General features: G+C 39.5%; 1 protein-coding gene across 4 annotated transcripts; it reads right to left on the bottom strand.

The window, feature by feature from the left end:
- Positions 1–6,446: 6,446 nt before the first annotated feature.
- On the bottom strand, positions 6,447–16,302 carry LOC112843551 (uncharacterized). 4 transcript variants are annotated; one of them, XM_025902433.1, is made up of 4 exons: positions 11,345–16,302; positions 9,078–9,241; positions 7,241–7,342; positions 6,447–7,114 (listed from the first exon to the last, which is right to left on the bottom strand). In XM_025902433.1, the coding sequence occupies exon 1, from the start codon at positions 15,703–15,705 to the stop codon at positions 13,999–14,001; it is 1,707 nt and encodes a 568-aa protein (XP_025758218.1). In that variant the 5' UTR covers positions 15,706–16,302; the 3' UTR covers positions 6,447–7,114; positions 7,241–7,342; positions 9,078–9,241; positions 11,345–13,998. The 4 variants fall into 4 exon arrangements, with proteins under 4 accessions (XP_025758218.1, XP_025758215.1, XP_025758216.1 ...); XM_025902430.1 differs by having other exon boundaries at positions 6,447–7,342; XM_025902431.1 differs by having other exon boundaries at positions 6,447–7,342; positions 9,078–9,181.
- Between the last annotated feature and the right edge of the window lie 11,107 nt (positions 16,303–27,409).

Genomic DNA, 27,409 nt, shown 5'->3' with positions numbered 1-27,409 from the left:
TGTGATTCATGATACTGTAAAACCCATGACGGAGAAGTCATTTTTACATATTTATTGATTCTCATATTTGACCATCTGCTGCTGATCTCAGTAAATGTAAAAGTTACCTCTATGCTGAGATTTACAGATAAGGGTAAAACAGGGTTGATATGCTGTGGGAAAGTTGAAAATGTCATCATCAAAGCAGACTCTTTTCTTTGTCTTATGTCTACAACTGTAATGAAGCAGAGTATTTTAAAATTTTTTAAATATCACCATTTTGCGCTGCGGCATTATGAGATTATCTCCTATTAAATATTGAAGTTACATCGCACAGCCGGGAAAATAGCACTGAGCAGAAGTGGTATTTAATTCTGGTTATGTGTTTAAGTTCTGAACTTTAGTTGAAGTTTAGAAGTTTATAATTATTCTATAAATGTTGCACTGACAGCGGTGACAAATAATAAATACTCTAACAAGCTTCAGAGACTATAGGACCACTGGTTCCTGAATTATCCTTGAACTGCAGGTGTTAGTCCTCCTCAGAGAATCTGCTGCAAGATTAACTGATTCTGGATCATGTGGGAAATTGGTTCATGTGTTACTATAAAACTCAAGAGTTCACAGAGCAGACCCAGTTCTTCAAGATGGTTTTTTTTTTTTTTTTTTCAATTACTGTATTTTACATTTTTGGAGACCCCCTCCTCCCCCACCACTGGATCCTCATGTGTTTTCTTCTATTCAGGACTAATGACGTTCTTCCCTTTAATGTAGAGAGTTTAGAGAGAGTCATCTTATTATCACACTTCTACTGAGGACATAGATGTTTCTGTTCATCTGTTTTATCTTCTCATCTTTCACAAAAACAAAAAACACTGTGATGAAGGAACAAAGACTGTGGATGAACCACTGTTCATGTGAGGGAGAGTGAGTCAGCTGCACTTGATGTTTGGCTGACTGTTCTGTGCAAATGAGTGACTGGATCAGGTTTGTAGAAACAAGGACGCCTACACACCCTCACACCACTTTTATTTTGCTTTTTATCTCATAAAGCACTTCAACCGAAACACATTTTTTCTGCTATCCAAATTCACTCTGTTATTTGATACATTGTTAAACATTTTTTCTGCCTTGCCTACATGTCCAAATGTCAGAGTTTGCTTTAGCAGCACTTGCTGTATATGACAGAGAAGGTAAACTGAAACTATCAGGGACATTACACACACGGAAACTATGAACTGAGAAAAAAAAAAACTAAACAAACAAAAAACCTGCTGAAGAAAACTGGATGAAATAAGTCTGTGAGCTTGATTAACTCCAATCTTTATTTCTCAAAGATGTTCATGTGACTCTAAATGCCTGATAAATGAATAATTTAACAAAATTCATTTAAGCCAACTGAGCTCTTTTCCATCAGCTTGAGTTACTTGGAGCAGTGTCACCTTAAAAAATATAAGTATGTATAGGATAACTGGAGAAGGGGAAGAAAAATGTAGCCATCATCCAAAGAAGAGCTTTGAATGTACTTCAAGAAGTCTGAAGAACTATTCCTGAAGACTTGACTTTCAAGCTTGTAATATTGCCTTATGTAAATATAAATGCATATACAGTATATGTTTCAGTATATCACTGTACCTATTTCCACTGTTCCTAGCAACGTAGAACAAATGTGGGGTGAGTCAAGACTTTTGCACTGTACTGTAGGTAGTTTGCTGATTATCTGTTTTTACTTCAGTCTGGAAAATTTAGAAGATCATCATTTAGCCTGGAGAAATAGTTTGCTGCTTTATAAGAAAGCCCTCCGCAAAGCCAGAACATCTTACTATTCGTCACTGATTGAAGAAAATAAGAACAACCCCAGGTTTCTCTTCAGCACTGTAGCCAGGCTGACAAAAAGTCAGAGCTCTACTGAGCCAACCATCCCTTTAACGTTAACTAGTAATGACTTCATGAACTTCTTCACAAATAAAATTTTTATCATTAGAGAAAAAATTACCAATAATCATCCCACAGATGTAATATTATCTACAGCTACTCTTAGTACCATTGATGTTAAGTTAGACTCTTTTTCTCCAATTGATCTTTCTGAGTTAACTTCAATAATTACTTCCTCCAAACCATCAACGTGTCTTTTAGACCCCATTCCTACAAAACTGCTCAAAGAAGTCCTGCCATTAATTAATTCTTCGATCTTAAATATGATCAACCTATCTCTAATAATCGGCTATGTACCACAGGCCTTCAAGCTGGCTGTAGTTAAACCTTTACTTAAAAAGCATCTCTAGACCCAGCTGTCTTAGCTAATTATAGGCCAATCTCCAACCTTCCTTTCATATCAAACATCCTTGAAAGAGTAGTTGTCAAACAGCTAACAGACCATCTGCAGAGGAATGGCTTATTTGAGTTTCAGTCAGGTTTCAGAGCTCATCACAGCACAGAAACAGCTTTAGTGAAGGTTACAAATGATCTTCTTATGGCCTCTGACAGTGGACTCATCTCTGTGCTTGTCCTGCTAGACCTCAGTGCAGCGTTCGATACTGTTGATCATAATATCCTATTAGAGCGATTAGAACATGCTGTAGGTATTACAGGTACTGCGCTGCAGTGGTTTGTATCATATCTATCTAATAGACTCCAATTTGTACATGTAAATGCAGAGTCCTCTTCACACACTAAGGTCAATTATGGAGTTCCACAGGGTTCAGTGCTAGGACCAATTCTATTTACATTATACATGCTTCCCTTAGGCAGCATCATTAGAAGACATAGCATAAATTTTCACTGCTATGCAGATGACACGCAGCTCTATCTATCCATGAAGCCAGGTAACACACATCAATTAGTTCAACTGCAGGAATGCCTTAAAGACATAAAGACCTGGATGGCCGCTAACTTTCTGCTTCTTAATTCAGATAAAACTGAGGTTATTGTACTCGGCCCTGAAAATCTTAGAAATATGGTATCTAAGCAGATTCTTACTCTGGATGGCATTACCTTGGCCTCCAGTAATGCTGTGAGGAACCTTGGAGTCATTTTTGACCAGGACATGTCCTTCAACACACATATTAAACAAATATGTAAGACTGCTTTCTTCCATTTGCGCAACATCTCTAAAATTAGAAATATCCTGTCTCAGAGTGACGCTGAAAAACTACTTCATGCATTTATCACTTCCAGGCTGGACTACTGTAATTCATTATTATCAGGATGTCCAAAAAACTCGTTGAAAAGTCTTCAGCTAATCCAAAATGCTGCAGCAAGAGTACTGACAGGGACTAGAAAGAGAGAGCATATTTCTCCTGTTTTGGCTTCCCTTCATTGGCTTCCTGTTAAATCCAGAATTGAATTCAAAATCCTGCTCCTCACATACAAGGTCTTAAATAATCAGGCCCCATCTTATCTTAATGACCTTGTAGTACCATATCACCCTATTAGAGCACTTCGCTCTCGCTCTGCAGGCTTACTTGTTGTTCCTAGAGTATTTAAAAGTAGAATGGGAGGCAGAGCCTTCAGTTTTCAAGCCTCTCTTCTGTGGAACCAGCTTCCAGTTTGGATTCGGGAGACAGACACTATCTCTACTTTCAAGATTAGGCTTTACACTTTCCTTTTTGCTAAAGTATATATTTAGGGCTGGACCAGGTGACCCTGAATCCTCCCTTAGTTATGCTGCAATAGACGTAGGCTGCCGGGGATTCCCATGATGCATTGAGTTTTTCCTTTCCAGTCACCTTTCTCACTCACTATGTGTTAATAGACCTCTCTGCATTGAATCATATCTGTTATTAATCTCTGTCTCTCTTCCACAGCATGTCTTTATCCTGTTTTCCTTCTTTCACCCCAACCGGTCGCAGCAGATGGCCCCGCTCCTCCCTGAGCCTGGTTCTGCCGGAGGTTTCTTCCTGTTAAAAGGGAGTTTTTCCTTCCCACTGTCGCCAAAGTGCTTGCTCATAGGGGGTCATATGATTGTTGGGTTTTTCTCTGTATCTATTGTTGTGCGATCTACTGTACAATATAAAGCGCCTTGAGGCGACTTTTGTTGTGATTTGGCGCTATATAAATAAAATTGAATTGAATTGAATTGAATTGAATTGAAAAACAGATGGTGGCTGTCAGTTTGCCACTTTGTGTGTATCTTTTTGGCATTTCTGTATGGTGGGCATCATAAATATCTGCAACAGTAAAATGGTGAATACAAGTATTTTAATTTGTTGATATACTGATGCTAAAACTTTTGAACTGCTAAAGTTGGAGTATAAATTTTACTTAAGAGTCTAAACACAATGTCTAAATTCTCGTGCAGTCACTTTTCCTGTAATACACATGCACGAGGACACACAGCTGCAAATAAAACAGAAAAACAAACCAACGTTTTCTCATAATACATATCTACATATAAATATTATTAATATTCTAATGTCCTGTGGGCCATTCATATTGCTTTTTTTCACTGCGATACCCCATTAAAAAATCCTGGGATGACCCTTGAAAGTGAACATGTACAAAACGATTGTGGTGAGGATTTGTTTTATTTCACTATTTAAATGTCAGATTAAGAGAAAATGTTTCTGAGCAATTGAATTTCAGTAAAAAATCATCACGACGAAACCTTTAAATCTGTGATGCAGAAGCAGCCAATTCATGTGAATGTGAGATGGGCAGATTAGAAGAAAATGAAGATTATCTGCAGTCTCAGCTTCTGACAGAGTCCCTAACAGAAGCAGTCTACTAAAGTCACTTGTTCCTCTTCTTATACAATCATCAAACCGTTTGTTTCCACAGCAGTAAGATGCGTATCAGCAACATTCCTGTCCTAGCAGCTCTGTCTGAACATGCTGAGACCTGCTTCACTTAAACAGAAAAAAACTCACAGAACTTCTGAATTCCATATGAGCCTGAGGAAAAAGAGAAACAGTGATGGACATGAATCAGAAGCTTGAATGCCTTCTAAGTTTTTTCTTTCTATTGAACAGCTGTAGATATTAAACATCTCATGCAAATGAAATGAAGTTGTAGTAAATATGTAAACAAACCCATCTCTATTTAATAAATGCAAGTTTACTAGTTTTCTATTTACTTCCATGCCATGAACTCTTTCAGAGTCACATCTGTGGGAGCATTATTAATTCTTGTAATTTATTTGAAGGCATGCATGCACGCACACATACACAAACACACAGGATCAGTTTCTGCACTATTTGTAAGAACTGAAACACGAGACCTTTAGCTCCACCTGCTGGTGTGTTCAGCTGCCTGTAACGTTAAAGTTCTGATGTAAAGAACAATATTTTCACCAAATGGAATAAAATAGAAGAACCAACTGAGAAGTACAAAAAAAAAAAAGGAAAGATGAGAGAATGAGAACATTTACACATTTTGCTTGTCTGTAATGCGATGTTTGAATGTTTTTTTTTTCATTGTTTTTTTTTCTGTTTTTTTTATTGGGTTGTTTTTTATATGCTGGCTGTTATGTGAGAATAACTAATGGAGATCCTAACAGAAAATTTAAAATATTTATTTCTTATTAATATATAATATTAAATATCTTTCATTCCAAATATTCAAGTGATTAAAGTCAACCTTACTTTAGTGCTCTGCTTAACTGAAATATGTTGTGGTAGATGTGGACACTCCACGATATGATATTGTCACAAAACTTCACTGACGATAAGATGTTATTGCTATAAGACAGTGTCAGTCTGTTATCACTATTTGATTGAAGATCAAGGTGCACTTTTTTCTGATGATACAGCAATTAACTGTGATTAATTGTCAAAAACAACTTTTGCTGTCTACAGAAAATCACGTTTAGCAGAAATTCACATTTAACTATTAGATCTGTGTTCAGCAACCATCCTATTCTATAGCAATATAACCAGAATATAACAAGCTGGCATCCAGTTGAGTCAAATTCCCTCAAGTTGTGCTCATTGACAAAGATTGATTCACACTGATGGCATCTGTGCATTTATGAATCAGATATTAAGATATTTACAAGCCTTTGACAATCTCTCTGAGAGTGAATGTTTGCAGGAAACTTGCCTTCTATCAGGCAATCTGTGCAATCAGATTGCCATCAACAGTGGTTGTTAGTGTGCAACACCCCCAAGCTCCAAGTTGTTCCTGGGATCTCCTGCGAGCCACTCACCCAGTTTGGGGGTCGCTACACCGAGTGCTCCGATTACCACTGGGAACACTGGTGCCTTTTCCCTCTACATCTTCTCGAGCTCTTCTTTGAGCCCTTGCTATTACTCCAGCTTCTCGTGTTCATTTTTTGTGATGTTGTTGTCACTCTGTATAGCAACATCTATCACTATAACCATCTTCCTCGGCTTGCCCTCCACTGCTACATCCACTTGGTTAGGCATCTTTGTCTGTCTGTATTTAAAAGTCCCTCGTGATCTCACTTTGAATATTTGTCACACTTAAATGTTTCAGATCAAATAGATCTCAAAAGTTAACACCAAATGTAGTTTCTAAATTAAGATGTTTATTAACAATTGAAAATAAAGGAAACCTACATATTCCTGTGCAAAAAAAGGGATTGCTCCCCCAACATTTAACTGTGGTGTTTCTTTGTAAAGCTGAGTTCACTTTCTTTCTTAACCACATCCAGACCTGATCACTTCATTACTGTCACAACTGTTCTCAAGAAATCACTCAAACAGGATGTGTCTGTCAAAGTGCAGCACCAAATGATCCTCAAAAGCCAGACGTGATGCCGTGATTAAAGGAAACTCAGAAACAAATGAAAAATCTAATAATGCTTTACATTTACTTTTACTTGTGTACTTTTTGACACTTTACAGAAAACAGTTTAGTTTGTACAACTTTCCAGAAGTCTATGAGTTCAGCAAAGCATCTTCAGCAGAGAGTCATTATATGTAAACTACTTGGGAAGGATTTTTCTGCTTTCATCAGTGTGGTACAGAATCTTGTTAATTCTGTGTTATTACAATGAAAAAATAGCATCAGATGATGGAGCATGATTTATTTACACAGTTTAAAAAGATCTATTAATAATTTGTTTTAAACAGCTCTTTCTCAGCAGTTGTTCTTTCAGTGTCTCTCCTTCAGAAGACTCTCTCCTCTCCAGTCAGCTGCCAGCTGCAAGTTTCTACCCTGAGAGAGCCACGATCTTCAGGAGGAAAGACGGAAGGACATCCATGAATGTGTATAAAGGAGAGATTTTCTATAACCATAATGTGACCTTCCAGACAGATTACAGTACCCCATGCTCTGTGTGAGAACAGGATCTTTTTACTTTTTTACTCATCTTTTATAAGGCCAGCTGACATGATGATCTCTGTCACTTCTGCAGTGGTTGTTCTGGTTCTTCTCATCTTCATAGCTGCCACTGAATTTGCTGTTTACAAAAAAGAAAAGTGAGAGATTTAAAGGAGGTAAGCTTTAACTTTTCTTTCTGTCCTTTCTCTTTGACATGACATGGGTGTGAAAAAACATGCTACTGATGATCAGTTATTTTCTACATAAACTCAGTCCAAGATCAGTGGATTAACGTGATGTTTTGGTCCTTGTAGCTCCAAACAGCATCCATGAAATCACATTGAAACTGATTCCAGAGAGACAAACACAGGACCCTACACACAGGTGTTTTATATATATTCACTATAGTTCTTTTGCATTTTGCAAACTTTTCTAGAAAGTGTGTTTTCTTGTCTGTTAAACATTTGAAGGGATTTCATTCACATTCATTCACATTTTCCATTTCAAGTAAAATATATTTTTATGTGTCCTCTGATTGTTACAATATATTACCTATAATTTTCAGAAAATAGACCATAAATATAGAAAATTTAAAAAGATATAAACTAGTTATAAAAATGAGGTGATGGGTTACTAGGTACTGTCAGCTTTGGCGCACTTTCGTATTGATTATTCAAGTTTCACAATTCAAACTTTGTCCTACTGGAACAGAGCACTGCCATTATGACAGAAATGTTTCATCATTGGATAAAGGTGATTACTCTGAACAGGTTTTATTGATTGCTCTAACTCTTCAATCTACAGGCATAAGTGGACCCAAAATGGTTGTAACTGTAATATTCCGCCTCTACACAATATATATTTTGATTTACAGACACAGGAGAAGCAGCATCATTAATCATTCCTCATTATCTTTGCAATACTCCCTACTGGTTAACAAATCAAATCAAATCAAAATTTATTTATATAGCACATATTAAAACAACAGTGTTGACCATAGTGCTTCACAGTCAGTAAAAGCATGAGACAATTAAAACAAACAATAAAAGAGGACAACAAACAATAGGTAACAACACAACAAGCTAGACCAGCCAACTAGTCAGAATCAAAAGCCAAAGTAAAAAGATAAGTTTTAAGACGTGATTTAAAAGACTGGATAGACTCGGCAGTACAAATATGAACAGGGAGGTTATTCCAGAGTCTTGGTGCCACGGATGCAAAGGCCCGGTCACCTCTCGACTTCATTCGAGACCTAGGTTGTGCTAGGAGCCTGTGATTGGACGATCTAAGTGCTCTGTTGGGATTATATAAGTGGAGTAGTTCAGAAAGACAGCTGGGCGCTAAATTATTCAGAATTTTAAAAGTGAACAAAAGAATTTTAAAATCTATGCGATATTTAACAGGGAGCCAATGTAATTTGGCTAAAATTGGAGTTATGTGTTCATAGATTCTCGTACCTGTTAAAAGACGCGCAGCTGCATTTTGAATTAACTGAAGCTGGTAAAGAGAAGAGTGTTGGAGGCCCGAGTAGAGGGAGTTACAGTAGTCCAATCTGGATGTAATAAATGCGTGGATAAGCTTTTCAAGGTCCTTTAGAGGAAGGAACAAGGACTTAACTTGTCAAAAATATAACTGCTAACCAAGGTTTGTGGCCTTTAACTGTTCCGTATAAATCGTTGTTAAAATCCAGTCCAAAGTGGAATTTAGAGTACATATCAATGTTATGTTCAGTTTAATTTATTTTACCCACCACACTGCTAAAAGAATGGGATGATGAGATCACATAATCTGATGTACTAAGAGAAAAAAAGTAACATGGCTTTCTTTTTCTAAGGTAGATTACAACTCAGAATCTAACATGTGTCTGTTTTTACTTTCTCTTTGCAGTTCTTCCCTCAGTCTCTCTCCTCCAGAAGACTCCCTCCTCTCCAGTCAGCTGCCACGCTACAGGTTTCTATCCTCAAAGAGCCGTGATGTTCTGGAGGAAAGATGGAGAGGAGCTTCAGTGCTCTGCTGGGGTTATACGGTACTGTGAGATCTTTAAGATAAGATGGGGCATGAATAGTTAGGAGAACGATTCTTAAATTTTACAGAGACTCCAAGATTTTAAGGCGTAGTGCGAGTTCACATAAGCCAGATCACATTGATGAACAGGTCATCATTAAGTAAGAGAGAAATGTGGTATAGCTGGTGCCTCAGTTAGATTTGATATGGAACTACGCACTGGAAGAGACAGGATACTCAAATCAGCCCTCACATTTTTCATTACTTCTTTTATTTATTTTTTCCAGCCAAATGTTAAACATGAGGTAATTTTCTAATCAGATGTTATAGATGAGGTTTCCAGTGAATGTAAAAAGTAGAAATGCAAACCAGAATTTCACTGCTGCAATTGTCTGTAACTACAGTAACCTTAAAGGGAACGTGGAGAGCGCTGACCTCTCTCAAGGGCAATAAACCCTGCTCCATATCCCAAAAAGTTGATTCTTTTAATCTGGACGTAGCGTTTCCAGTGGGAGAAATGCCACTGAATGAGTGATGAAACGTTTCTCCACTGAAAACGTTGCGTCCAGATGCACAGAATCAATTTTTGGGTTTTCCTTACCTGGATGATTGATCGGGTGCTCTCCCCCATTCCGTCTTTCCACCACAATTTTTCTATTCTCAAGCAAAGGGGGGGGGGTGCCTATAATAAAGCCTCCCTCAGCACCAGAGTGGCTGGAGAGGTAGCCAGAGACAAAGGAATGTCTTTGATCATGCTGCTTGAACTAAGACTTTACAAATTTAAGAAACACAATGACAACATTCAACAATTTGACTCCAACAAGAAGCGCGATGAAGCACGACTGGGTAGGGCTGTGCGATATGACCAAAATCTCATATCCCGATATAAGAATTCTATCGTCCGATAACGATATAAATCACAAAAATGTAACATTTTCTGTAAATTCTGTGAATCTCGGGCAGCTCGTCTTGCGGGAAGTGTTTCCAGCTGTGCCATGTACCTGGAGTCCAGTGTTTTAACCGATGCATGAAACTATACATTTTTAGACATAAGTTGTAACGGCCGCCGTTTTCTTTGTATTTATTACACGGCGTGCTGCGGGGCAAAGCCTGTTCTAACGTTTTAGTCTAAGGTTTATTTTAAGTATTTGAAGTAAAAAAGAGCACCTGGCGGCTCTTTTTTACTTCTCATCCGTAAATAATCTGCTCTTTCACGTGATTCAGTTTATTTTGAAAAGTCTCAACAGGATCTTGAGCTTTATTGTGAAAGGTTTATGTGGAACATAAACAAGCGGACACGCGATGCCGTTACCATCGTTGTTGCTAACCACAACGCATAAAAACAGGAGCTTGTCCGGTCTGTAGTGTGGTTATATTAAATATAAGAGAAAGAGAGAACTTTAAGAAATTAATATAGCCACTACAGTGACCATCAAAACGATGAAAAAATATTGCCGTAAATAGTTTATTTTGCGACACCACGAAACAAACGATAGCGTAAAATGAAACGATAGACGTTTTTATATCGTCATCCGATATATATCGTTATATCGAACAGCCCTACGACTGGGGGTCCCGCGAAACTTCAGAAGCAGATTTGCATCGTAAAAACCCTTTTCTGCCTGATTTGCGCGAACAATTAGCACGACTGATGCGTTTGAAGCATGAAGTAAAATATGCACTGCATTTTATGTGGTGCATTTTGTGCATTCGCGCTTATCGCATCTGCCACTCAAGTTGGAAAAATCGGAACTCCAGCGACAAGTCGCGCCACTACAACCAATCAGGTGACGGGTGTCAGTGATGCTGTGACTGAGTGAATGGAGTCACAGCATCAGCAGGACATGGATACTGATAAACACCGTGGCTTATCACCCTGAGTTACATGACACCAGCTGTTTTCTATACAGAGACAGGAATAAAAAAAAATAAACATTATAAAGAGGTTAAACTATTTAGACAGGAAAGCTCTTGAGAGGTTTGTGGGTGGCTCTTAAAAGAGCCGTTGTGGCTGCAAAGGCCCCGCTCTCTCTGTCGAGAAGTGAGCCATGAACAGCTTCCTCACCCGGACACCCAGGCCTGATGACTCCACCACAGCACGTCCCGCGCCACTCACATATTATAAACTTTTACTAACCGCAGACAGATGGACAGGTGCTCTGCAGGTGGGAGTGAGCACCTGTAGTTGGTGTCTAGGCGGGCGATGCTTGGACCGACGCGGGACAGCAGCTCCTCAAACTGGGTGAGGGACAGACGGTGGTACCGCTGAAAGTGGCCGTCAGCCAGACGCAGCTTGTGGAGCAAGTGGTGAAACTCATCAAACTGCTCACACTCGTGGAGGACCTGATGGACCCAGGTACGGTGAGGACGTCCTTTATGCCGCTGCTCTGCTCTCCACAGTAAATAGAGAAGGGAGACTCTCTCCTCAAACGCTAGATCGACAGCTGCCATCTTGCAAACATACTGTCTGGCACTACTTCCTCCCACATTTCCGGTTCACGCACGTGAAAATTGCATATTTGAAAGTGCGACCAGTTTGCTTTGAACGCGCTTCGAGGTGCGAATGTGCGAGCGACCAGCTAGGGGCGTGTGGCGCTTTTTGGTCGCTTCTATTGCGTCCGGTGTGAACACACCGTTAGTTTCTTTTAAATTGTGAACAAAATATTTCTGGTAAAGAATTAAAAGAAAACAAAATTGTAAAAGCCCTTTCATCATAACTTAGAAGAAACTTGGAGCCTTGGACACAAAAATGTCAGTAATTTGGGACCATCTGCTCAAGTCCAACAGAAGCATTGCCCTGGTGATTGAGGATCAGATTGACCTCAATGACGTCTGTGACTTCTCAACTGCAGTTGCACTTTTGCTTGGACTCATCTATGCACTTAACCTGGATCATCTAAAGGACTTAAGGTACACTTTTGAAGTAATTCAAAAGGTGTTCATGGGTCTTGGTACTCAGTGCTCTGCCTGGGGTTCATGCTTTAAAGAATAATTTGCTGAAACAATGGGCAGAAAAGTGTTCGTGATAACAAAACCTGTTCTCATACCGGTTTTTTTTTAAGTGACCCACTGCTGTGATTTGACCATGATTTGGTCAATAAAGTCATCTTAAAAGTCACTGCATACACTTCAGTTATTATTTAATTTATTTCTTTTTATATTCATACTAGAAAAAAAAAGCAATATCTGACCATTGATATCGTACAGATAAAAATATTGGTAATAGCATTCTTGTTTGTTTCTGTGGGTATGTTCTTGGTATCTTAGCAGTTCTTCTTGAGGTAATATCTTTTTTAATACATTTCACACTAAGGAGGTAAGATACTGAAGTTTTATTCAGTAACGGTCAGTCAGCCTGCATGTGGTCTTTGACTTAACTTTATTTTGTTGCCAGGTCATCCAGGGTTAGGATACAAAATGCATTCCACACCATGGAGTGTAGTTACTAAAGAACAAGTGTGGAAGAAAGAAAGAATTCAAAAATAGTTACTAGGGCTGAATTGTTATGTAATCATTCGTTCATAATTGTCTCTTTCTTCTTAAATCTAATTCAAACACTTGGAAAAAAAGAAAATTATCGAGTGTGAAGTTATTACTGAAGTACTTACAAAAGATCCAATAACTATCAACACGTTCCTAATTCATTCGTCTTCTTTAGTAACTGCACATTTAATGCACATTGTAACGTGTAAGTTAATGTTCCTTTGTCCAGTGTTTTTACACAGCTGGGTTTGGGGAATAGTTTCTTCAGATGTTTTAAACTTTGTTCTGTGTATTAGATTTATGTATATAAGTTTACTTTTTACATTACCACTTGATTATAGTACACCTGAACTATCCAGTGCTGGCTCTGCACTTAGGATGTATCATGATTTAATATTTTGTTTGTTTTTATTTTCATGTGCTATGAAACAAGTGTGTGTTTCACTTTACATGTTTGAACCTTAGAGGTGACACAGGACTTTGTATTGCTAGAAAAACTTTTTAATTGTGGACCCTTTGCTGTCAACTATTTTAATGTTTGATATTGACAGACCTTAAACAAATCATAGTTTTGTTTTGTGTATGGTAATGTACAAAGTCTTTGGCCCCTCCACATATATTTTGCTGGGCAAAATTGGTAACAGGAATAGTAATTTCTTGACAAATGTGCAATCATACAGGTGTGGTGAGAAGTTTAGATTCACTCTTTATGGGTATGAGTGTTATGGGAATTTGGGTTTTTAATGATTTAGCCGAACTGTTTTTTTTTTGTTTTTTTTACCTGAATGGTATGATTGTACAGTATTGTATCTTTAATGACTTTAAAAAGCAAGAATTGGGTGCACAAGTTTTTAATTTACGGAGGAGAACAAAAGGCCTAAACTGAAAATGTATACACAATCTGAAGACAAATAAAACAAAGCTCAAAATGAAGATCTTTTTTTTTTATTTTTTTGTTCTTTATTATTTGTTGGTAATAATTTCATGTTGTAAAATGATTATTATCCAGGCTGGTCTGATTGCCAATTATGTTGTTGCCAGTCTGTTGTAGTTTAGAATCCCCAATTTTAACAGTCAGTCAGATTAAGACTCAGATACCCGACACCTGCACAATCAGATGCAGGTGTCAGGTAAACTTCAGCATGCACATCAAAAAAAAACATTGAGGCAATTTTGCTGCCTAATTTGTGTTGCTTATAGCTGGTATAATCAGATCTTTAGTGAACAGTTCCACAAGTCCTTGTTACTCTTCTGGGCTTTTAAATAAAGTGAGTAATCTTGGTAACGCCACCATGTTTCAGGTAAACTTTAGCGTACACATGAAAACATCCTAGAGAAGATATTTGGTCTTCTCAATGGGGCCTTACTTTTGAAAATTCTGACAATCATTTTGTCAAGTCTTGGATTTCCATTATTCATAAACCCCAGGACATTGTCAGCACCTCTCCACTTTTCCCGGAGTTCATTGTATACTCTCACAGTGAGATCTTCCATGTTCTCCAAGGAGATTTCAAGATTTTGGGACACAATTTTAGCCCAGAATTTTTCGGTAAGCCTCTGTATAACTTCTTCAGCTGGACGCCATTTCTTCAACCCCTTTATGTTGCTCATTGCGTGCATAACCAGATCTCTAGCAAAGCATTCCACAAGTTCTCTGTACTCGTCTCGGTTTTTAGATAAAGTGAGTACTCTTTTGGGTAATGCCAGCAGATGTTTGGTGAATGTTGGGACAGTAATATCGTCCTCAAGCTCTTCCTTCAGACTTGAAATCAAATGTTTTTCCTTGCACTTATGTGCTTTACAAAGATTGGTGAAAATGGCTTTCTCAATACTGGTCAGCCTCTTTGGAGATAGATCCAAATGTTTTCCCTCAATTTCAGGCCAGATTTTCTCAAGCAGACGATGACAGTTGGATTTAGGAGTGAGAATCCATGTGGAGTCTTTGTGTTTAGAGGAGACTTTCTTTAAGGCCCGTGAAACTACCAACTGAATAACTGCATAAACATACATTTTTTCTGCAGACAGATCATCAGATGCCAGACTGATGACAGAAGAAGAATCAACTTCTGACTCATGTACAGCTGGAATCACAGGCTTTTCCACGGGACAAGCTTCTATTTTGTCCCAGTCTTTTGTATCAGCTGGGGGCTTTTTCTTCATACAGCTTTTCTTTGGTTCTGCTGTGGCTTGGGATTGTGTGTCCACATGCTGAAGACATTTGCCGGCCTCTGTCTCCAGTTCTGGAGTTTCTGTTATTTTATTATCACCGCAGTTGTCTACAGATATTTCTTTCAGGATGCTGTCTTTTGCTCCTTTTGCCTCTGTTTCCTTGCGGTTATCAACGTCTGACTCATATGCAGCTGGCATTGCAGGCTTTTTCATGGGACAAGGTTCTATTTTGTCCAAGTCTTTTGTATCAGCTGTGGACTTTTTCTTCATACAGCTCTTTCTTGGTTCTGCTGTGGCTGTGGTTTGGGATTGTGTGTCCTCATGCTGAAGACATGCACTGGCCTCTGTCTCCAGTTCTGGAGTTTCTGTTTTTTTATTATCACCGCAGTTGTCTACAGATATTTCTGTTACGATGCTTTCCTTTGCTCCTGTTACCTCTGTTTTCTCATGGGAATCAGCGTCCACTGTCTGAAGACACTCCTCTGTCTGTGTGGACACCGGAGCTCCCTTCTCCATGGTTGTCTCTGTTGCATCCACTAACATGGAGCAAAGTTTCAACATGTCCTTTAACAAAGTGGAAGGCAGCTTAGTGTTGCAGGACTCTGGGTTTAACTGCAGAGATCGCCACTGTGGTACAATTGCACCAAAAAAGTAGTCGCTTATGGACTTCCATGTTTCCACTGAGGAGTAACTGTGTGGAGTTGTCATGATTAAGGTTGTATTTCTACTTCTTTGACTCTGAATTGGAGAAGTGGAAACAAATTGCTGGGGGATTGATGTTGTGGCAGGTATGTCTGCTCTTTGTGAACTAAATGTGTTTGAATGTTGCTCGCTGTTCTGATGCATGAATGCACTCTGAACTAAATCGCAGATGTTTATGGAGTTCTGGAGGTATATTTATGGGCTCGTGTTCTATAGGCCCCGCCCACCTCCCTTTGATAATTGCCAAGCCCCGCCGACGTTTGAATGACTGTTGCCTAGCAACCGCTAGATGATAGTAGCATGGATGGGCTCAGCCACTGTGACGTCATCCAGTGTACAGGTCTGGTGAGAAGTTTAGATTCACTCTTTATGGGTATGAGTGTTATGGGAATTTGGGTTTTTAATGATTTCTCTTAACTGTTCTTTTACTGAGTGGTATGATTGTACAGTATGTATCTTTAATGACTTTAAAAAGCAAGAATTGGGTGCACAAGTTTTTAATTTACTGAAGAGAAGAACGGCTATATAGGAGCTGTGCCACTGACCAACACGTTCTCATTCCCAACTCGTCAAATGTGTGACGCATGGTCAGGCTCCCTCTGCTTCACGCGCAGGGTACCCCCCTCGCCTCCAGAATTGACGTGCAGGGTCCTCCTATTGAATACTATAGATCTCCTTAAACGTTGTTTATTGACGACAAGAGATTGCCGCGGAAGAGCCTGTTGTCCATATATTTATACATTTCCGAAATCACATTGTAGTGACGTATACAGAACACAATATATTTTATAATGTAAGCAACTATCTGAGAAACAGCAGATACAGCAGATAAATTAATTATAGGCCATTACTTTTGTATCGTTTATTGCATTTATGGAGGGAGTGGTGTATGCTGGGTAATGGCACAGCTAGCGACTGGGTGACTTTATTCACCCGCTTCGGATGTTATCAGTCCATACAGGAGTTATTAGCAGAAATCAGTCCCATAGATATGGGCCATCTCCACCTGCTAGATTGTTCAGAAGGTTGTTATCATCCATCCAGATGGAGGATCACTAACAGGAGCGTGGGAAGACTCCAGAATTCACTCCGGCTGGAATCCGGTGGATACAGCAGTGTTACAGGTAAGACCATTTAAACGGACAGCATTTATAGAATGACTATTAAACGTCAGCGAGTGTCAATAATGTTAATGTGGTTATGTTAGTAATACACCGAGTGCTAATATAACAGCTTTAAGATGCATTTGTAGATATTATTACGTGTTTTACCGTCTTTATGGTGCTAGCTTAAAGTTACGGTGTAAACGTTAGCTTATATTGGAGTAAAGCTATTATGTTAGGACAGAAATATTAGCTTCTGTCATGACTGATGAAGTTACTAGTTAATAAAGTTTCCAGTAAAGTGATTAATCGCAGCCACAGACTGACAGTAAATATCTCGATTAGCTTCAATGTATCTGTAATAAATATGTGCAAGTTTCAGTGCTTCGTTTAAACTGTATGATACTTATACTGACCCAGGGTCAGTGTAAAATACAATCCTAGCTGTGTGAACAAAGCCTGGCTCCTTTAATCCTGCATGACAAACCTCAGGATGCAGGTTATTATTACTCTTTCCTGCTGGCACACCTGTCACACCTGAGAGTCAGCTAGAAACTTACAGTGACGTGGACATCATGCAAAGACTGCCAGACTCTGTAATACTGTAAATGATCAGTGACTCAGGTTAACACTAAACTTTAAACAGTCCTTCTGTGTCTCTGTGTGTGCTGAACATTTAGGATTGAGTCAGGCTGCATTGACTGTGGGACTTTTCTGTGTTAAAAGCATTTGAAGATTAAAATTTAGCATTATGGCTGGTGGTGGTGTGTAAAGCCTCTGCTCAGCTGTATTTTTGTTACTAATTTATGTTTGTTGTTGTTTAACACAGATTTCAGAAAAGCAAAGATGAGCACTGTTGCTTAATCCTTAATCGTTTAACTGGATTGGAAATCAAAAAAATCCTGATTCTTCTTCCACAGAAGTTTCATTTGTCAGTGTGGATCTGCTGAGTCACCTGAAGAACTCATTTCATTCTCCATGATGTTGATTTACAGAAATGTTTCACAGGAACTGATTCCTCCTAAAGGGTGAACTAGTGTGTTTCCATAGATTATCTCTGTATGAATGTACTTCTTAAATGAAGGCAAGTGTTTGTCCTTTTTTGTTCAGGTACAGTACGTGATATTAAGGGCAGAAGGTCATCACTGGGGGAAGACAAGAAGCAGAAGTCCTCCAAGAGGGAGTTGCAGAGAGGACACAGCCTGGTCACTGAGGTCAGAGGTCAGAATCTGAAACAGCTCAGGTTTATATTCTAGGGGTTATAAAAAAAAATCTAAATGTATTTATAAAGAAACCTTTAAATAATATTTTAAATAATAGTCATAATTATGATTATTATTAGAAATATCAAATATTTAAGTAGATTTTCTGTCACATGTATTGTTTTCGCCCTGCGATAAACTGACAGCCTGTCTTTGTCCTGTATCAGCTGGGATAGGCTTCATCCTCCCGAGACCTTGAATTGGATACATTGTATTCCAATTATGTAATCTGATCATTTACAAACTCAAGGTATCTAATCAAAATGTAAGTAATAATTATAAAATGGGAAAGCAGAAATAAGTGTGACATAAATGTAAATGTGTTAGCTGACATAGAGGACAGCTACATGTAGTCTGAAAAACCTTTGTTGTCAAGTTTGCAGGTCCATCAGCACGAGACATTCTTACATAGAAGAGACTATTAAAGTCTCTAACTCAGTGAAGCATTATTGGTCCAGTCTGTTTGGATAAATATAATAACCTGATGTTTGTCCATTTATTGACACACTTTCTTAAGTGCTTATCCAGTTCAGGATCACAGTGGAGCTGCAGCTGGATATGTTCAGTAAAGAAACCTTAGAAAAGTTAACAATAAACCTGCATCTCTGTACGTTGTTGTCCACAGGATGAGAAAATCAAACTGGAAGACTGTGGAACATGTTCATAAATGTGTGTGTGGTTATGCCTGAAAGGTTTCCCTAATAGTTCCTGGTGAATCAAAGCAGGACCATAAAGGTTGCTGGACTACATGATGGCCTTACCCCTGAGCAGTCATCCTGTTAAAGGAGGAACCTGTTAGAAGCTGTTTTCAAAGTAGCTGAGCAGATTTCATCTCAAGTAAGCGATTAACTGTTTGTTTGTTTGTTCTGCCACTTAAAGGACATTTAAGGACGTCTTTTGAGTGTCCAGTTGAATTTATTCTAGTGACTGTCATGACAATTTGTATTGATGGACATATTTTACATGTTCATCCAGCTATTTAGTAAATTCTATATATTTAGTAATATCTGTCAGCTATAAAATGTAATATAAATATAAAAAATATCTAAACATCTCCTGCCCGTTATATTTTAATGATGTAAGACCAGACGTCTGTTATCGTGTTACATTAGCATTCCTCACATATCAATGAGATGCTGTACAGTACAATCCTACTGACACAGCAGAGGGATAACAACGGCTATTCTACATTGTTACACAACACACTGAGCTGCATGATACAGACAAAGTGACTAAATCATCTTTTTTGTGGTTTATTGTCTTCAAACCAGCAGACAAAGCCGATGGCAGAAGATGTTTGGAGAAGAACTTCAGGCCGTGGACTGAAAAGGTATTTTTTTCTTGTTATCAAAAGACATTTGGAGTGACGGCTTCTACAACTGTGCTGAAGTGAAGCTTACAGTCTAAGAAGTCACAGTGTTGATATTCAGCACAAAGAGAAAAGCTCACTAGTTTGAATTTATTTACAATCATAGTTTTATAAATTCTGACTGTAAACAGCTTTTACAGCTTTGATATTGTTTGACACTCGATATCAGGTGATGGTATTTAATTTAAAGGTTTCTATGTCCCAATGAGCCATTTACACTGACCAGTGTCACTTTAACTGTAACACGTTCATTATTTAGATCCAACATTTCTAAGAGAAACAACTGAATGTAAAAAATGGCAGCCCTTAGGCCAGGTTTAATTGATAGAGATATCTGCATGCATTATGAAAGTTATGTATCCCAGATAACTGTTATTCATCTAGTCCTGGCAGACCCACCCCTTCCTCCCAAGTTAACTGCAACCCAAAAGAACTAGTGGGGGTCATTACACACTCACAACCAGTGTGGGATAAAAAGAGCCATCAAAAACCTGTCAACCTGCACAGATACAGATGTGCTAAAAGCTATAAGAGTTAGAAGCTCTGCTTATGGAGAAACTTTCTAAGCCTAACAGAGACAGGTACTCCTGCCCAAATAACATGATATAACCCCACATACAGCCCAGCCATAAAGTGAACCAAGTCATTTAGTTAGAGACAGCATGGGACCAAATGCATGTAACCACCCTGCACCAACCTGACATTTCTTCCTCCTGAATTAAATGAATGAATGGATGAAAGTTAAATGACTACAAACCTAAAGCCACTAGTTCCCATACTGGAGTTCCCCGACACTGTGTGTTAACTGTACTGAGCTTGTATCAACAGTTGCAGCAGGCTAAGCTACGTGAGACACTGCATTAAACGATTGTTTCTATCTTAATGTGTCAGGGGAAAATTCCCAAATAGAAAGCTGCCAAAGTAAAACAGAGACACAGTGAGACAATATAAAAAATCATATGTACATGGGTGAACTCTCGAGAGAGTCACACAGTACTCTTCTTTATTGCAGGTTATATAGGCACGTAGGTTACACAGCAGACGGAGGCAGTCTCCGCCTGTTCTCAGAATATATTGCTTAACTGACAAATGCATATCTTACTAAACATTCTGTCCGTACTATACTAAACGTCTGCTTAAGTGGCATTTTCCTTTGCTTTTTGCACAGGAACTTGTCTTCACAGGCATTTGATAAGCATAGGCAAGGTTTCATGTTTTATCAGGGTGAATCATCATTCAGAGTTTACACAATCACAAGCAAAGCATATTTGAATAATAAACAAAATCTTTTCACATTTCCCTCCTGTTGTTTAACTTTCACACTAGTTAAAACACCATTGGTTTATTATCTGTGCATGATTTCTTGCAGCACATTTTTAATCAGCACGTCATACATTGGTGTATCACAGCATTTCAGTGTCAGGTGGATTATCATCATCTTCGTCCATGGGCAGTGTCAGGTATGCCTGCACATGAACTGCAACAACTTTATTATTCATTGATTGTGCACATGGCAAAATACAAGAAGTAAAACAACAGAGTAGGAGTAGAAGAACTCCTACAAAAACCAGTCCTTTTATTAAAAGAGATTTCCAGGAACCACTCAACAGCCGGGTAAGCCAATCTTCAGTGTTCGTGACATAGTCCTGTTGCTGAGCGTCCCTGAGTTGTTTCAGCGTGCGTAAGGCGTCGGTCATGTTGGAAGAGTGAACATTATCTGGAATGTACGTACAGCATGTGTTGTTAAAGAGTATACAGAGTCCTCCTTTTTCAGCCAGAATCATGTCCAGTGCGACTCGGTGTTGCATCACAGTTATGCGCAGGGCATCAATCTCTTCATTTGAATCAGCTTCATCATCAGTGTCTGTGTCAGTGTCAGTGTGTTCTAATAACGTCATAGTTTCTCTTGGGCTGACAGGGTCTGGTGTAATGGCAGTTGCTATCAGCCTGTTGATCAGGGCTCTTACGGTCCAGTCGTTGCCAGTGTAGGTGAAGACTGTGTCCTAGCCTTGGTCCCAGTCCGTGCTTGACAGGTACCAGTCATATTCGTTCCACTTGTCACCTTGATAGCCTCCAATGTGGAATGAGTTTAGTGGGATGGCTATTGTCAGGAACACTGAGAACACAAACATGAAGCACAGGGTTGTGACTGTTGTCAGCTGGCATCCTGTTGTCCAATATTGACGTCGTCTATGTCCATCTCTCCTTTCTCCCTCAGTGGAATCTTGGGTTCTTTGTCTAGCATCTCCATTCCTGTGAGTGTTCTCCTCTTCTCGACCACCAGACACACCCGTAGCCTCTAATGAGTAGACCTCAGCCAGAGGAGTGGGATCACGAGTGTTGCCACTGATCACCCTACCCCCCACCGAGCGAACACTAGAGGTTGGGGAGGACCAGAGTCTAAACTTATCACTCACTTTAAGGAGATGTTGGTGGGTCTTGGATTGGTTCAACCTTCTTTGTGTGGCTTTGATGAATCCACGAGGGTCGTTCAGCAATCCTGCATGCTGTGGGTGTTGTGAGCAGGACCTGGAAGAGACTGGGAGAGAATCACGTGGCAGTTGGTTGCTCAAAACTATTTCTTTGTTTTCCAGTAGTTTTGTCATCCACTCTGCTTTTGTTGAGGGCAGGGTGCCTTGGTTTAGCTGACCACACTTTTCAACAGTGATGTGTGACTGTGAGAGCAGGATGCCTACGTAGGAGAGCTGTCTTGCATGTGTTAGATAAGAAAGATTAGCCTGTAGTAGTATTGGAGTTACTGCGTGTGGGACCTTGATAATCAGCTTGTGTCCCAAAACAATGTCGGCAGATTTTTTAACAGCCTCTGCTGCTGCTGCACAGGCTTGCACACATGTAGGTAGGCCTGAGGCTACTGAATCTAGTTCACATGAATAAACGGCTAACGGTCGTTGTTTGTCACCAAAAGCTTGGGTCAATACTGCTTTCATATAGCCTGAACTGCCATCCACATGCAAATGAAATGGTTTCTCATAGTCTGGCAGTGCTGTTTTGTTTTTCTGTACCTTTACTGCATGCTCTGCATGCTGTAAAGCATCAGCTAGACTTCCGGTATTTTGAGTGACCCAATGTTTATCTACGTGGGCGCGGACCTTTGGGAGGAGGCCTTTTAGAAACGCGTTTTTTAGTTGTTGTTCAAAAGGGGTGTTCACGCCCTCATCATATTCTAGACCTGAGTTTTGTCTAAAGACTGGTCGTAGTCTGTCTAGGAAGTCAGAGGCAGACTCGTTTTCTTTTTGCTTTGTTTCTCCTATTTTTCCGTAATCTGGGTTTGGCGCCTGAATTAACGGAAATTGCCCTAACGGGCCTGGAGGCCATGGCGGTGGGTCTTCGCGGGTCATTAGGTCCAGTTGTTGTCTCGCTGAGACATAAGGGTCTTGTGGTTTCACAAAGGGATTTTTTGAAACAGGGGATAAGGATTTGGGGGTATGGTTGCTCAGTATCAGGGGGACTTGGGGCTGAGGGAGGTGGTTGACAAGGAGGAGGATTGGTGGTTTCGGTAGGTGGCTTTTCGCTTTGTTTATTTTGCTTTTTGTTTCTTTTCTCTTCACGCTTTTTACTTTCCTCCTGCCATGGTACAAAGAAACTTACGTATTCGAACATGCGCAGGACTTTCTTTTTACCACTAGTCTTTTCTATCTCTGCGTGTAGGCATTTACTTAATTGCTGTATTTGGCCAGGGCTACAGTTCCCCTCCCAGGCGGTGCAGTTTGTTTTTTTGGGATTTCTCCACCTATTTGCGCTTATCTGTCCTGCACCGGGGCATTTTTTCTCTAACCATTGTTCATCTGCAGTCAATTCGGGTTTTGTAGATTTATTTCCCATATTTAATTTTGATTTATTAGTACTACCAACACATAAACTTCACACGCGGTACTTATAATCCTTTTTTAGTTGACACGCTCCTTATTTACCATTCACTCTTAGAGTGAGATCCCTGACTCCCAAGGTGAAATGAAACCACTAGCTCCAACCTCTTCTTTGCTGCGGAATGGGCCCACACAGGACAAATGATTCCGTCTTACACAGGCGAGCGTTTACGTGCGGGTCCACACAGGGCCCGGTCCACACAGGACGTTTTTTATTCAGACCTTTTAAAATTGCGGAATGAGCCCACACAGGACTGCCAATTCCGTCTTACAGGCGAGTCTCATGAAACGAGCCCACACAGGACTTTCAGTTTCGTTTATCTGAATTTCAGCCCACACAGGACTTTCAGTTTTGTTTATCCGACTTTTTGGCCCACACAGGACTAGTCTACTGAGAGTCGTGTCAAACTAGAATCGATTTTTAGACGCAATGTGTTTTTGAGTGCTTAGTAATACACACATACCTGCGGCGCTTTCGCTGGCACGAGAACAGAGAGAGGTGGCTGACACGCCCTTCTACTTTTGAGCTATTCTCAAAAGCGGTGTCAACTTTATGTGATAAAACACGACCTTCCTCTCGATTCACCAGTACTTCAGCAACCGACAGTAAACAAATCAGTGGAATAGTTCAGCCTCCTTATTGTGCTGTAGAAATCAACTTATTCCACCAAAAAACAATAAAAGACAGACAGTTTTAACGCGCGTTCACGCTACCAGCTTCCTTGAAGCGAGCGTAGTGCTTCCAGCCTTTTAAACTGCGGAATGAGTCCACGCAGGACTACCAATTCCGTCTTACAGGCGAGTCTATTTTTACCCTTTCGGGGAGCTACCAATCATTCTTAGACGAGCTCAATATTTATTTTACTGCTTCCAACCCTCTGCGGGCGAGCTGACTACCAGTCCTCAGGACGAGCTTAATGCTTCCAGTCTGTCTTGGACGAGTCTTAAGTTTCGTTTTCGTTTTTGCGCAAACCTTTATTATCTCAAAGTGGTCTGTCCTACCTTGGCGCTGGTTTCTTCAGATGCACCTGATCAGCCCCCGACGGTGCGGACCGCTTGTAAAACGTTGCAACGTGGGCTTCTCGTACCGACGGGACCTGGTGAGGTGCTTTCTGTGAGAGCTGCTTTAAATAGGCTGTCTCATCCGGCTTCGAAGGACCAAGAAATGTCAGGGGAAAATTCCCAAATAGAAAGCTGCCAAAGTAAAACAGAGACACAGTGAGACAATATAAAAAATCATATGTACATGGGTGAACTCTCGAGAGAGTCACACAGTACTCTTCTTTATTGCAGGTTATATAGGCATGTAGGTTACACAGCAGACGGAGGCAGTCTCCGCCTGTTCTCAGAATATATTGCTTAACTGACAAATGCATATCTTACTAAACATTCTGTCCGTACTATACTAAACGTCTGCTTAAGTGGCATTTTCCTTTGCTTTTTGCACAGGAACTTGTCTTCACAGGCATTTGATAAGCATAGGCAAGGTTTCATGTTTTATCAGGGTGAATCATCATTCAGAGTTTACACAATCACAAGCAAAGCATATTTGAATAATAAACAAAATCTTTTCACATAATGGTTTCAGCTCATATGTTCTGCTTTTTCCTTTCAGTAGATCAAAGCAGCTCGTGCTCTGTCTGCTTCCATTCTGATGGCAAGAAGAAGAAGAAGAAGAAGAAGAAGAAGAAGACTTCAGCGAAGTGGCATTCATGGTCTCAGTGGACAGTCATGGTCACACACTGCATGTGGTTTTAAAAGCAAAGGTGTCTGTTCACCACAACAATCGAGATGTGTAATATTAGTGCAGCTACAGTTTGTTCTTGAACATCAGTTCTGTTTTCTACTTTGACCACTTAGACCAAAAAAGTGTTGTTTTCAGATTCTTTCTTTTTAAATCTATAGAGCATCTATTCATTTTTTATTACAATTAGTTTCACATAAATGTTAGTGTTTCCTTTATGATCTTTTAATGCAACACTACACTCTACATGTCTACATTACAGACATTTCTGTTACCTATTTATGAGACTGGGCTGCTTGACTACGATTTGGAAGTGGATGCAAAATCACACGGATCGTGCTATTGTTTGTTTTTTAATACTATGGACAGGAGGTGTCTGACTAAGCAAAGATTAATCTGATCCCATTTCTACCTGTCTCTGCTGTTTCAACATTTCACTGAAGTTTGCTCAACTGTAATTGTCAGGATATATATTTATTCCAGCTCTCATAGGGCAAAGGAATGACTCAGACTTGTCAAATGTTCTTTGATTAGATACACAATATGGAGTTCACAATTTTCTTACAAATAAAACTATAATGACAAACATGAAAAGCTGTGCTTATTTGTGAGACATGATTTTTTTGAACGTGTTCATATTTAACAGTGTGCATTTGTATGCTGAAACTGTAATGGTGAACCTGAGGTGATGGTCAGCAGAAGGCAAATATACATAAATATAAAACAGTATTGAAGTAATGTCTTTACCCTCTGCAGCGTGTGGACGCTGTGCACGCAATCACCTTATTCACTGTAGTAAACGTGCACCGCTAGCTCACGTGACTGACTGTTTCCATGGTTACATCGTATATTATTAGCTATGTAAACAGCTTCCAAAGATACCGCCATAGCTCTCTGCAGCTGTAACACTTTAACGCTTTGCAAATCATTTCACGTTTTTGATAGTTATGAAGACAGAATATGTTTTTAAGGTCATGCTAGGCTGTTGCTATGGTGGTTGCTGTGGACTAGGGTGGACCGCGCGTCCGATTCCTGTTATTAGCTGTCCGCCGTAGGAAGGCTGCGTTCCGTTTAGAAGTAGCGACAGTCTGCCGTAACTCGAACTCAACCCCCGCTTTGTTCTGTAATTAAAGGCATTTTATATCCGTTCATGAAACGCACGCACACACACATAAAGCACTTTGCCTCACCATGAGAATGCAACTTTACTAAAACCTTTAAAGTATCTGATATAGGATAGAAAAATTAAGCAACCAGAGATTTAATGATGAAGACTCGGTTCTGTAGTTCACGTTTTACAGTCCTGAATGACTCACTGCACATCCATATAATTTATTGAAGAGGAGTTTAGAATGCACTTTAAATTTACACTGTTGCTGTTTAATTTTTTACATTGTTACTGTGTTATGTCATAAGGTTTTTTACCTGCTGGGGGTGTGATGGATCAGCTGGACAATACAGTCAAAGACAGACTTCACCCATCATATGCAAGAATTCCTAGTTGGATTTTTGTTTTCACTCATATTTTTTAACCAAATATTGAAAACAACTCTGACTGACTGCATACCTGGTCAGGGTGTACATTACCTTTCACTCAAGCATCCCAGGACAGAGCCCTGCCCCACCATGAGCCTGGGTGGATACGTGGTTATAATATAAAATGACTGATGCTGAATATGAATATTTCATGAATTATAATGCAAATTCCTAGGCGTTTGTTATATCCAGCAAGAGTAGTATTGATTACATATGTCTGGATTGCTAACCCTAACCCTAGCTCAACAGACCACAATGCCGTGGTCTCTCAGCATTATTACATGCTGTGAACATAAGTAGCTTTGATCAGTTTATGTTGTAAAAGGAATATTGAAAAAAAGATCGACATTGTGATGTTATTTCTTCCAAACTGACCAGAAACATGCTTATCAGACTCTCACAGCACAGGATCAGACTCACTGTGCATGATGGCTCAGGCCAGTAATGTTTGTTAGATTGTCAGTTGTTTAGTATACTTCTGTACAGTTAGGGTCACCATCTCTATTTCAGTATAATTAATATGCAGAAAACACTAAAAGTTGATTCTCTTCCAATATTCTAACATAATTAAAAAAAACTTTGACTTTGTAAGTACATATTGTTACAGTCCTAATGCCAATATGATTCTTCATAACTCCTGCTTTGAAATACTGAACTTTAAAATTGACCTGATGAAAGATAATTTACAGTGGCACTCTGTCAGGATAATGCTGACTGTAAGATCACTGTATTAATCTGAATCCTTCTGCAATGTGCTGTGAGTGAATGCTGATGCAATTCACTGTGGGAAAGCTGTTAATAAAATGAATCTGTGACACATGCAACACATTCACAGAGGAAGAGGACACAAAGGGAGGACACGCAGAGGCTGTGTTAAAGTCAGAAATCCAAATCTTTAGTCAAAAACAGGCGGCGGTTACAAACAGGAAGACAAGCAGTCCATCAAA

This window comes from Oreochromis niloticus, linkage group LG22, assembly GCF_001858045.2.
Source record: "Oreochromis niloticus isolate F11D_XX linkage group LG22, O_niloticus_UMD_NMBU, whole genome shotgun sequence".
Taxonomy (NCBI): domain Eukaryota; kingdom Metazoa; phylum Chordata; class Actinopteri; order Cichliformes; family Cichlidae; genus Oreochromis; species Oreochromis niloticus.
This window is presented reverse-complemented; position numbering and strand designations above follow the sequence as displayed.

Coding starts and splice junctions, on each gene's coding strand:
- LOC112843551 (XM_025902430.1), bottom strand. CDS start 15,705: ATGCATCAGAACAGCGAGCAACATTCAAACACATTTAGTTCACAAAGA.